The sequence below is a fragment of the Eleginops maclovinus genome, chromosome 2 (assembly GCF_036324505.1).
Source record: "Eleginops maclovinus isolate JMC-PN-2008 ecotype Puerto Natales chromosome 2, JC_Emac_rtc_rv5, whole genome shotgun sequence".
NCBI lineage: Eukaryota > Metazoa > Chordata > Actinopteri > Perciformes > Eleginopidae > Eleginops > Eleginops maclovinus.
This window is the reverse complement of record NC_086350.1, coordinates 21,552,487-21,565,304: the sequence shown is the minus strand read 5'-3', so window position 1 is coordinate 21,565,304 and position 12,818 is coordinate 21,552,487. Positions and strand designations below refer to the sequence as shown.

The following is a 12,818-nucleotide window of genomic DNA, read 5'->3' as shown; positions in this document are numbered from 1 at the left end:
AGCACAGACACAAAACACACACCTTCTCTCACGCACACACACATTATTTTCAACTATTTCCCTCTGTTCTCCGCAAAGCTCCATTCTTTTTCCCCAGTTAAAGTCTTTATTAGAAGTCTCCTACCGTGTCCGACACACCATGCAAATTTGTGGCTACCGCCGTGCCTTCGGTCCCAGTAACTACCCCAAACCCCAATAAATGCCTTACCGTAAATACACATCAAACCACATAGTAACTTCTGTTCATTTAAACTGTAAAAAAAATAAAACATGATTTGGAGTCTACTGAAGGGTACAATGGGTGTAGAACAATATGTAGATACCAATTTCCGGCAAAATAATCATCACAATGCACACAGTGATATGATAAAAGCATATAGGATAACAGCTTGCCAGAAAGAAATCAACACATAAAGAACGGCATCAATTGTTTAGAATTTATCAGACTAAACTGGTTATCAATAATGTCTAGAGAAAATAAGTGGGCCATATTACACATTTTCAGGTTTCTCTATATTTTGTGATTCTACTGTGACATGTCTCCATGCTTTATTGGTCAAAAAGCTCTTTATTTCTCTCATACTGCCTGTGCTGAAGCACCTCTTTTCACCCTCTGAAACCAGACTGCTCTGATTGGTTAGCTGGCCGGCAGTGCCGCCGCTCCCATAACGCGCATTACGCGCTGTGCGTAGGGCACCAAGTGTCGAGGGGGCACCACCAAAAATAGCCTAATGAAAAATCGTCATAATAATTATAAGGCCGAAATTATTTCAGTAGACTATAGAAATATGAGGCACTTTTTAGGCATACTACTCAAAGGTACCGATGGTGCCACCCTCTCCCCTCCCCCCCCTCCCCTCCCCACTCACTCATCACAACTCATAATGTTTTTTTATTGGGGGGGGGGGGGGAGGGCATCATGAAGGAATTATGCTTAGGGCACCAAAATGGCTAGCAGCGGCACTGCTGGCCGGTATGCATGCAACTATTTATTGCTGATTGTGTTTAGTCCCTTTAAAACCAATACATTTTGATTTAAATTATTTTAGACAAAACTATTTTCCACACTGATCCTTAGCAACTTAGCCCAGTTTTACTCACACACATTATAGACCAAGGGTTAACCCAAAGCCATTGCTATACAATTCTCGCTATAACTCAACTAGCCCTGGGTTTAATGTAGTCAATGTTTATTGAATAACCCCAAAAACTTTGTGCTAACCCGCCACCTAGCCCTGGGCTTACAGTATGTTGGTGTTAGCCCTTGGCCAGGATTGTGCTAGGGTGAATGCTCTCTTAGCCCAGGGCTGACAGCAAGGAAATGTTAGTTAAATTAAACACACCAACTGAACTCTTTTCGCATCAATAAAGTTAATCCGAACCTATCAGCAAGCTATAGTTGATCACACTGATTTTAATTGGATTAAATAAGGATAACCTTTACTGCAATTGGCTGTAGAAAATGAGGCAATTACTATTAAAGGTCTGCTAATATGCGCTTTTATGGCCTATGATATAGGTCTCAATTATATAAAAAAACACGTCTCTGACGTGTTTTGCTTAAAATACCAAACAGATCATGTATTTAAGCATGTCCGCTATCCCTCTGTTTCAGCCCCATTTTCGAAAATGCTGATTCTGTGACTTTCCTTTTCATGCAGATGAGCTGAATCTGGACACGCCCCTTTGGAGCGCAGCGCCCTGTCTGAAGAGAGAAGTTTCTAATGGGGAAACTCAGCTAAACGCTGCTGTGATTAAACCCCATATTATGTTCCAAACCACATCAAACATTATTTCTGAAACACTTCTCAGTGTTTACCACTAGAACAGAGACATTATATGTATTATACAACAATTCAAAGTCCCTCCTGCAGACATCACACACAGAGACACAGAGCTGCACGAGAGGATTCAGCTCGCGACTGTATATTGCGGAAGATAGGTTGGGATGTGTCACGTGGGCGGGACGTTGCCAGGAGTTCAATGTAAAGCCAGCCCACATTTCTCATATGATGTCATATCGGCAGCAAATCTGGATCAGCTCGTTTGTACCCCCGTTTTTAGAGATGTGGGCAAGGAGGAAAAGAGAGAGGGTTGTATTTTGAGACACGATGTGAGTCTCCTTACACACCGGGGACATTTATTTATGTATAAAAGACAGCAAAAAGTGCATTTTGCATAATAGGGGACCTTTAATGTAGTGTGTTTTAATGTACAAATTAAGTGTTTACGCAACAATCTTTATGCTCGCTTACACACATTTGTGTATGTGTATGTTTTGGCACTGTATGGGTTGGTTGTAGTTCAAGGGGAGGTCATTCACAGCATGTGGGTCTGTGTGCCATGTTTGTATTGGGGACAAGGGTGTACAGGGATATCCTTAGTACGAACACTGACATTTCGTTTCCAGGTCACTATGGCAGTCCTGAGGCTCAGGGGAATAAGGTGCAACCACCAGGCTGCCATGGTGACAGAACCTCAGGGGAAAGTGATTCAGTACAGCATCTTCTCTGTGATCCATAAATCACTGGGGCAAATAAATGGTGGTCGATGGGTTGATTACAATCTTATATTTTGTAAAAGCACATACCAAACTTTTCACGTTAAAAGACCTAAACACAATGAAGAAAGCAAATCTTATCATATTATAAAACATGTTTGTTTTTTGTTTTTAGCTAAACAGGATTAACCAAAATGTTTAACATAATCTGATGACTTAAAAAGGCAACTGACACAGGACTAAATCTAAGACTCAAGTAAATCCTAAAAGTTGAAAGAAAATGTTATTTATTTTCGTCAATTAATTTAAAATAAATAAAAGTCTTAAAATATAAGACAAAGACTAAATCTAAAAAAGCTGCCAATTGTAAGACTGTTTAAGACCAATTAAATAGACATTTTATGCTATTCTTGTGGGTACGCTACCCAATTTGTTTGCATGTAAAAGCCAAATAATTTTAAAAACTTAAATGTGAAATCATTAGACTTAATTTAAGCAGTCAAAAAATGATATTCTTTAAAAAAAAAATTAGCTGAATGAACTGGCTGTAATTGACAGGGACATATTTGGTGTGGGTGCGACAATGGAAAAGTTGGGTGAGATGATCATGACCCAGACCTACCTATCATAATGAGAGAGAGAAGGAGACCAAATCCCCTTTACATAACCAGATAAAATAAACATGCCTCAAAATGAAGATTCTTATAATAATATAGCACCAACAAATGATTGTTGCATTACCCCAACAATGTGAACCTCATTGGTGGGGCTTATATTAAAATGCAATTGAGGTGGAGGCAGAATAATGATTTCAGGGGAAAGAGAGGAACATGAGGCTCTAATTTGTACAGAAATGTATTTTTGGCACAATACTAGAAGCTGCATATTGAGGCCTAAACAGCCGGGCTGTATGTATATACCGTATATGTGCTCACCTTGCCAATAACAGGAATGTCCACAGATCCCCAGGTGTCCGCCCCCAGTGTACCATCCCTGACGCAAAGTCTGCCGTCACTATTCCCAGGACTGGCACACAGAAAGAGAAAGCAGGAGAAAGGAATAATATATGTTGTTATTAGATTAACTAAAGCGTACAAAAAAAACCACATGTGGACTGGTACAATGATATGGGACCTCATTTGTTATATTTCCAGAGAGAGAAGGTTTATTTTAGCTTTGTAATTTCTCTCTCATACCCACCGATGCCGAGGATGATCTTGTGGATGTGAACGGTGGAGAATTGCAGGAGGAGGAAGGAGAAGTTGATGATGAAAAGCAAGAGGCACAGAATCACACACAACCACTCCTGGAGCCGCTTACCTGAAGATGGACACACAATAAACACATTTAATTTATTTTAGCATAATCAAAATACACATTTCTATTCTCTGGCACTGAGAGAAGGGTGAAGACGAGAGCAGAAACTTGAAAATGTATTAATGACCTGGGTTAAAGGACCATTTCAATACAATGACTATGTGTGTGTGTGTGTGTGTATCCAGGGTGTTAATATGTAATCAGTCAGATGAAGACAAGTGTACTCTAGGCTGCCGGGTCATGACCTTTCATATGTGAAACACCATCGCTTACGCAGCACCAAGCCCGCATGGACACACTTGCGCGTGCACACACACACACACACTTACACACACACTTCATGTGGGAAGGCCTCTGCAGGGACAAGGCCAAACTCATAGGTCAGCAGTATTAACTAAAGGACAGAGGGAGAGGGACTAACTTAAAACTACTCATACTCTAAACCTGCACATCAGCAATAATATGAGGGAGCAATTGGAGAGGGTCAAACTGAAAACCCTTTAGCCACAAGACCCTGAAGATTAAAGAGACTGAATTATTGAAAACACACCCACACGTCCCTGATCTATTTATTTAATATGGCAGAGCATCATATCCTACTGCAGGGTTTTTACTTTAACAAATGCTTTGTCTCAATTTTGTATACCCTTAGTTCACTGTGATGTTTTTGAATATCGACCATATTGCATTGTCTCAAATCACACACAACTGTGTGTGATTTCTCACCCCAAGTGATGATTGTCGCTTTAAGCTAACTTACAAGCTAACTAGCTAACTAACAGCAACAATCGTCTCTCGCTAACTAATTAGCTAGCAACAATCGCTCGTGGTAACAAATGATAACAGTCTGGTTAATTAAATGTATAAAATGAATAGTGGCTTATTTTTGGTACCAGTATACTGCTACTTAACTCTAATAGTGAAAAACTACATGTATAACTTGTATTTGTACTGTAGGCTACTGTGTTCACCGCAGCAACCGTAATCACTGCTGGTCTCGTAACGTCTTTACGCAGCCAAGATGGCTGTTATCGAATGTAAGAAGTGTCCAGCGTTCCACATTCAACTTCTAAACGTTATGAGAGCATCATCTGGGAAACCAAGTGCACTGAAACAAACCCTACTTCGCATTGGGACACACTTATGCAATCTAAAACAGCAATTTTCAACTCAATCTTTTGAGTTGTCTCTTTATATACTTAGTGTCTTTGTTCAGTATTGTCTGAGCTATCAGCCAGAACAGAACATGACATTAGACAATAGAATGGTCAGGAATAAACTATGAAATGCACAAAAACAAACCTCCACTTTTTTATTTCTAAGTCACTTTCTTTTGTTCTGTCTCTCATCACCCCCTCTCCACCACCCTTCTCCTAATCCTTCTTTCTTTGCCAGTCAAACAGCCGTTTAAAACTTTAATGTCTTCAGATCCTAACGTATCACACAGCATTAGCAGCCTATAAGAAATTCATGACAGCTTTTTTTAATAAAGCACACGGGCCTGTGAGTGTGTGCGCCTATAGGCCTGGGTGACTATGAATATGCTATCAGCCTCTCGTAAGGTAAGGATTGAAGTTGTCATGGGAGATTTAAAATATATGATTATGGATATTTTACGGATCATCAAATGTGACCCTTCACCTTCTAAAAATAGATGGTATATCAAAGTTGTGAAGAGACAGATGGCTAATTAAGTTGAGGGAAGTTTAGCTTCCGAATGAGTTTGACTTTTAGAGATGTTTCGAAACGATCTTCTGATTTAAGTTGGGCAAAATCACCTGCTATTTCGTCTTGTTTTAGGTGCTGCGTTACCTTCACAGTTTAACTTAGTATTTAAAAAAAAAAGCAAAGCTGCTAGCCTGCCTCTGCACAGAAGTAACAACATCCACCTTTGTTAACTGTAAAGATCATTGTAAAGCAAATGTGCATTTCCCAACACTATTATATAATTTACTTCCTTTTAGTGATTCTAATCTAAATACAAAAAGACTAACTTAATGCACAGGGTTATTCTATGTAAAGGAGATTGTTATCAGCAGTTTCTTCTTCTTATACATACCTGTAGTAATAAGTTAGGACCACCGATATGTATTGCAACTGATTTCTGATTTAATGCATGTGATAAGGCAGGTTTCTTTGTTTTGTTTTACCTAAAAAAAAATATGCAGTGTTTTGAGACAAATAACTGTATTGACAAACCAAGTCAATAAATAAAAAGTAAAAAAAATAACTTAATGCCTCATAAAGTCCATGTAATGTGTTTTCAGTCTACCCAGCCTAAGTCCATACTGAGGTTAAGTAGAGCGCAGCTAGCTCTGTTGTCTCCAAGCTTCATGTGACACCATTTTCTCCACTTTGCCCCAAGGTACACACACACACACACACACACACACACACCTCAAGGGATGAGTACACCAACATTCCCTTTCCCCAACTTTCTCTCAGCACACATGTGAGCGCTCACACACAGAGTGATGCTCCAACTGATCCTAACACATTCTCACATCTCTCTCGATTACGCACACACACCCTCTGACACATACACAAATTCAGACACTCCATCTCCGCCACGTACACACACTAACTCTCACACACACACACACACACACACACACACACACACACACACACACTGTGCAGGGCCGTGGAGCAGTGGGGCGGCTGTCAGGTGATGTGCGTCAGTCCTTGGATCCTCCGGCTCCCTGGTGAGGGGAAGGAAACTAGGACAGGCCTCCGCAGAGCACACACACACACACACACACACACACACACACACACACACACACACACACACACACACACACACACACACACACACACACACACACACACACACACACACACACACACACACACACACACACAAGCCCTTGTCCCTCAGGCCATGGCATTGCTGGATATCACACACAGCTACAGACAGACACACAAAAACAGCCTCTAACAGCAAGTATGTATGGACAGACATATGTTAGCATGTTCAAACACTTACCAAACTTAACATTTTACAGCACACACACACACACACACACACACACACACACACACACACACACACACACACACACACACACATACAACCCGTCTTCACTTGGCACACCAAAATTAACTCTTACACACACATGTAAACACAAAGACACTGGTAGACACACATCTACACACACTCTTAGGGCCAGAGCAGCGCACTCATTAATATCGTTCTGACAACAACTGCCTCCCTGGCAACCTCTCTGCCATCGCTCACCCAGCAGCACCCCCCGCCTGCGAGCGTGCACGCGGGTGTGCACGGGGATTTAACCTGGGCGGAGCCAGGGGAGGGGAACGAGGGGTGCTAATAGGCTGAAATTAATCAACGCCGGCTGATTCGCTGTCTGGGGAATGAGTGGCGGGCAGCCGGCAAGCAGGCAACACATCCTGAATACTAATAGACTCATGGAGAGGGGAGACAGAAAGCAGAGCCCTCTCACTCTCTCTACTGTCAGGTTACAAACTGAGTGAAAATAAATATACAGTAAGAGCAATTGTTTTACCTAGACTTAGAATAGAATCGACAGAATGTAAACAAATTGAGAAAATCTATCACAGGGCCAAATTGTGTATCACATGTTTAGAACAGATCAGCACTAGTGAAATGTTGCCTTTTTAGATGCTGACATTGTCACTTCTCACTAGAAAAAAAGACTAAACTGGATACATTTGAAACCAGAACAGTTAGTTACATTATATCTCCCAAAATTCTGGATCAGAAAGATTTAAGACCTTTTTTCTGTTACCAAATGTTGTAAAATGCTAAAGTTATTTTCCTTTTTTAAGCCGAGTCCGGACATGCAGCACAATGGAGGCAGGGCTTAAGGAAAACGCAAGAGTGCATGCTCTATAAGCCGAGATCCCCGGATGGTATCATTGTTTTTGTACTCCAGAGTCAGGCCATTTTGGCCTTGTGCGCCATTGTTCAACTTTGATAGGAATGAACAGGGCCCCTCTTCAACACTGTATCCAGTTGTCTTTATACACCCATCCTTTTGATAAGCTAAATGAAGAAATGTAAATGAATGTGCTGTAAGAACATTTGCACACTCTACATCATTTGGTACCACTTTATTTGGAAAGTTTCCAACACGACTGCTCGTTGGTCATTTTTCCAATTTTCTTCTTTGAACATATCACACACTTTTCAAACTTGTAATACATACTATTTTGATGTATAATGACTATGTTGTATGGTTTACTAAGATCTTGTTACTTTTACTTGACTTTTTGTAACAAAAAGGTTTTTTCAATATGCTCTACACATTTTCTTGGTTTAATGTTTGAGCACACTACCCGTATAAATGTAGCAAATATTATTCAAAAATGGTAAAAACGGTAATGGGTTGCTATTGTTACCTTTACATGGGCATTTTGTGGGGCATGTCTATATTATGTGGTATGTCATTAACCAACATAATGAATGATGATATTGAGCATTAAATTAATAATAAAAAGGACAGAGGCTAAAATTATTCAACCAGAAAGAAATGTGTCATTGTTGTCATATTACTGTATGTATGTACTGCTGCATAAACCCATAAACCAATATGGCCACCAAGGACATATGATAAAGTGGGAGTAAAAAACTGTTTGTAATTCTGTAATGAAGTGAACACATACCCACAGCGATGGTCGAAAGGCGAAAACACACAAACAGCAAACAACAAGTGAGCTAGACACACACTCACACTGATGAACCACCTACGGGAGCATCTGACAAAAAGGAAGTCACACACTCTGAAAAGCCAGCCTGACAGCGGCCCAAACACAGAGTCACACTAACTCAACCACGCCTTGTTCTGCTTTCTCTCCCCTCCATCACCTTCAGTCTGCCTCTGAGATGTGTTTACGAACACTTACTCAGACTTATGTATAGACTGCTAACACATTAGGCGCTAAACCGCAGAGGGTGATGCGATATGTACGAACAGAACGCTGTTACTCTTTTCATTCTCCATTCTCTCTTTCTTTGTCCCCTGGTTTGCTCTCGGTAGGCCGTCTTCAAATGGGACCCGGGAGAGTGAGGGGGGGAGAAAAAGGGGAGAACGAGAGAGATGTGGGTGGTAAAAGTGGGTCACATGCTCAGAGAGAACAAGAATGAAAAGATGGGGAGACAGAGAGCAACGAGGGAGGGAGACACTGAGAGAGGATGACAGTAACAGGGGAGGATGGGGTGAGAGAAAAAGAGACACAAAGAGGGTAAGGGAGGGAGAAAGAGGGGAGGTCGAATTCCCTTGTTCATAGGGAGTGGATCAGTCACAGGCCTCTTTCCTTTCATCTGATCTCAGCGGACCACAGAACCTGGGACACACACACACAACACACTCATTGGCACACACAAAACAAACATCAACTCAAAGTACACACTGATGAAGAGACACACAGAATGTATGTCTTTATATGCATGTTCTCACACACAGACACACACACCCCTGCCAGACAAACTTAATAAATCCATTACCCTGAAGATTCAACAGCAACAAAGAGAGGAATGGGGCAAATGAGATTCAGTAACGGCATACCGACACAATGGCGACAAACAGATGCATACATCTACACACAATAACACACACACATTTTAACCCACATGAGAGCCAGTGTAAGTAGGCCCTGCTCCAGCCTCCCTCCCCTGTGGAGACAAACAAAAAAAGGATGGACAGATCCCATCATGTGTGTGTTCCTTTGTGTGCGAGTGTGTGTGCTGTATGCCATCACCTCATCTCCAGGGCTTTCTGCTACCAACATATTCATCTGCGGCCCTCATAAGGATAATTACACACACACACACACACACACACACACACACACACACACACACACACACACACACACACACACACACACACACACACACACACACACACACACACACACACACACACACACCTCTGCATTGGTCAAGGTCAGCAGCAAAATTCTGCCTAGAAGGCTTGCCTTAAGCCATAACCGCACTGTGTCTAAAGTGTGTGTGCAGTGCACGTGTCGAACCTGTGTGCACATTAATGTGTGTGTGCTGTGTGCCTTACCTTTGTCTGGGTGATTGTGTTGAAACGATCAAAATCTGAATCAGACAGAAATATTAAAATCATCCATTTTTTATTTATCTGTATAAGAAAATATTTGAAAAAGCAACCTGTGTGGGTCGCTTCATAGGTAGAGCTGTAGGACACAGGTAAACCATTTACATCTCACGCATTACGCCATCCACTTCTACCCACTCTGTAATAAAGGCACAACACATTTTGTTTCTAATTGTGTTAAAAACAAGAATTTACAAGTGTGGTTGGTTGGTTGGTTGGTTTAAAAAATGTTTTGTTTACTGTCCGATTCTGGTTACTTGAGGTAGCCACAGGGCGTTAGCAGAAAATTATAGGTAGATAAACAGATTTTGACAGGTGAAATATAAGATTAAAATAAAAAATATGATACTATATATATATCTTGTAAAATTGCAAAGGTCAGTAAAGGTAAGGTAAAGAAAAACGAAGAACTGTGAAGCTGTGAGTTGTGCAGGGTTAGAGCTGTAGGCCGAACAGCACAATATTTAATTTGACATTCTGGTCTTGTATCATATTCTAGTTACATGTATATAGACTTTTTTTTATTATTTGTTTTATTTCTTATATAACTATTTTGCATTGTTGGAGGAGCTCGGGAGTTAAGATTGTCATTACCATTTGTGCCCTGTAGCTTTTGAGCATACAGTATGACATTCATACCCTTGAATTTGAGAAGTCGTGGTAGTGGTGGAAAATGTGGCTCAAATTAAAGTTTTTATTATTTGATCATTAAATCTAAATCTAATCGATAGCAACATTTTCTCTCATTAAACAACTGGACCTTCATTTTTTAAAGTCACTGTGCCTGTGCTTGGTGCAACAAAAATCACAGCATCATGCTACTTTAACATTATTATCTTGTCTTTAATATCACAAAAGCTTTGGTTTGCAGGCATAGGTCTCACACACACACACACACACACACACACACACACACACACACACACACACACACACACACACACACACACACACACACACACACACACACACACACATACACACACACACACACACACACACCCCACCCCACCCAGACTACTTGAGTTGCTGACCCATGGTTCACAAAGGCCAGAAGTCACAAACCTTCTGAGCATTTGTGTCACATGGGCTGTACTTTGCTTCAACCTGTGTGTGTGTGTGTGTGTAAACTGTCATACATGAGAACAGATAGTCTTCAACAGAAACATTCAGCGCAGTCAGATTTAAGGGAAGAGAATGAGAAAAAAATAATACTTTCTTAACAAAAAAAAGGGGCTATGACTATTAGATATCCAAAGCATAATGTTTGAATGCTGTGCTACTTTTGTCCACATATTTTGATTGGGCCCACCTATATAACCTTAACCTTCTGTTGTTATGGTAAAATGTTGCCTATGAAAATTAGATGTTGGTAAGGTCTAATCTTTTTAGGCATTGTATACACCATACTATCATGTAGAGATAGTTTGTATGTATATTTGCATTTGCGCCTCACCAGATATTAAGTTACGTTAACTCAATAAAAATAGCTTTTTTTGATTCCTCATGCCAAATTTGCTGAATTTTTTTATTTCCTTCCAGGCACAACCTTAAACCATTCCTCAGATTCAGGCAGCAAATGTTGATGATTGATCTTTTGAATGTATTTGAAAGTTTGCAACCTGTTTGATAGGTAAGACATATTGATTTACGTTTAATTGAAAAATCAAATAAAAGACTCAAATATATGCATTTTGAATTATTTAATTGCTTTGAAAATATGTTGTAGATAGTGATTACATTAAAAATAAAAAAGTTAAGGTTACATTTCTATGGTGAAGAATTCAGAACATCCCCCTTTTGGGTTTGAAAAGTGTGTCGGCCATTTCCCCTGAACACACAAACTAATAACATTGCTGTCGAAGTCAGTACCTTAAACAAAAGGGTGATGGTAATGGATGAAGTGATGTGTGGATAGTGCTTCCAGAAATGCTCCTGTGCTGCAGGATGTATTGGTGTGTGTTTAAAGGGAGCAGGGTGACATATGAGCAGTCAGAGCAAGATGAGCTGGACGGGGTTCAAGATCAGTATCGCTCTTTAGATCGCTTACAGGCACTGACAACAGATCCTTCAGGGCAACTCCACATCCCACACACTCATTAACACACTGTCCTTTTACACACACACAACACAAACGTCAAGAAAAAGATATATGGCCGACGCACTTTCAGTTAAAAAACACAAAAGTTTCTCAAGTGACTAGACCTTTCTCGCAACACACATGAAGTAGAAGGAAAAGAATGTGAGGAAACAGAGAGTAGAGGAGAGGAAGGAAGAGGAAAAAAGGGGAAGAGAGGAAAGGAGATAATCAGAGAAGAGGAAAGAAGAGGACAAGTCTAAAGAACAGAAAAGGATAAGAGTTGGAGAGGAAGAGACAAGTGGGGCAGAGAAGAGAAGAAAATGGGAAAACAAGAGAACAAGAGTGGAGAAGAGGTGAAAAGATTGAGGAGAGGAACAATAGGAAGAGGGGAAACAGATGATGACAGGGGAAGAGGAGAGAAGAGAATGGGAGAGAAAAGGAACAAAGAAGGATGGGAGGAGTGGAGAAGTGTATAGGAAGAGGAGGAGAGGAGAATAAGGAAAGTGACAGGAAAAGAGGAAAAGAGAGAAAAGGGGAGCGAAAGAGAGAACATTAAAAGAAGGGAGAAATAAAGACTACGAGAGGAGGCGAGGTGAGAAGAGAGGAAGAGAGGAAAAGCAAAGAAGGAGAGGAGAAGTTGGGAGGAAGAAAGGACAAGCAGGAGACGATTAGAGGAAGAGAACAGAGGAAGAAGGGAGAGAACAGGAGAGGAGAAAGGAAAGGAAAAGAAGACATAGCATTAATAGAGGTAGTGAGGAGAGGACAGAACAGGAGGGGGAGAGAAAAGGACGGGATCAGTGGATGAAGAGAAGAA

General features: G+C 40.7%; 1 protein-coding gene across 1 annotated transcript in view; it reads right to left on the bottom strand.

The window, feature by feature from the left end:
- si:ch211-212o1.2 (uncharacterized protein LOC492735 homolog) overlaps window positions 1-12,818 on the bottom strand; it is a 34,778-nt gene that overhangs the window by 14,724 nt on the left and 7,236 nt on the right. The window contains 3 exon segments of the mRNA XM_063897510.1: window positions 3,436-3,476; window positions 3,479-3,526; window positions 3,701-3,820. Of these exon segments, the coding sequence (XP_063753580.1) occupies window positions 3,436-3,476; window positions 3,479-3,526; window positions 3,701-3,820 (209 nt within the window).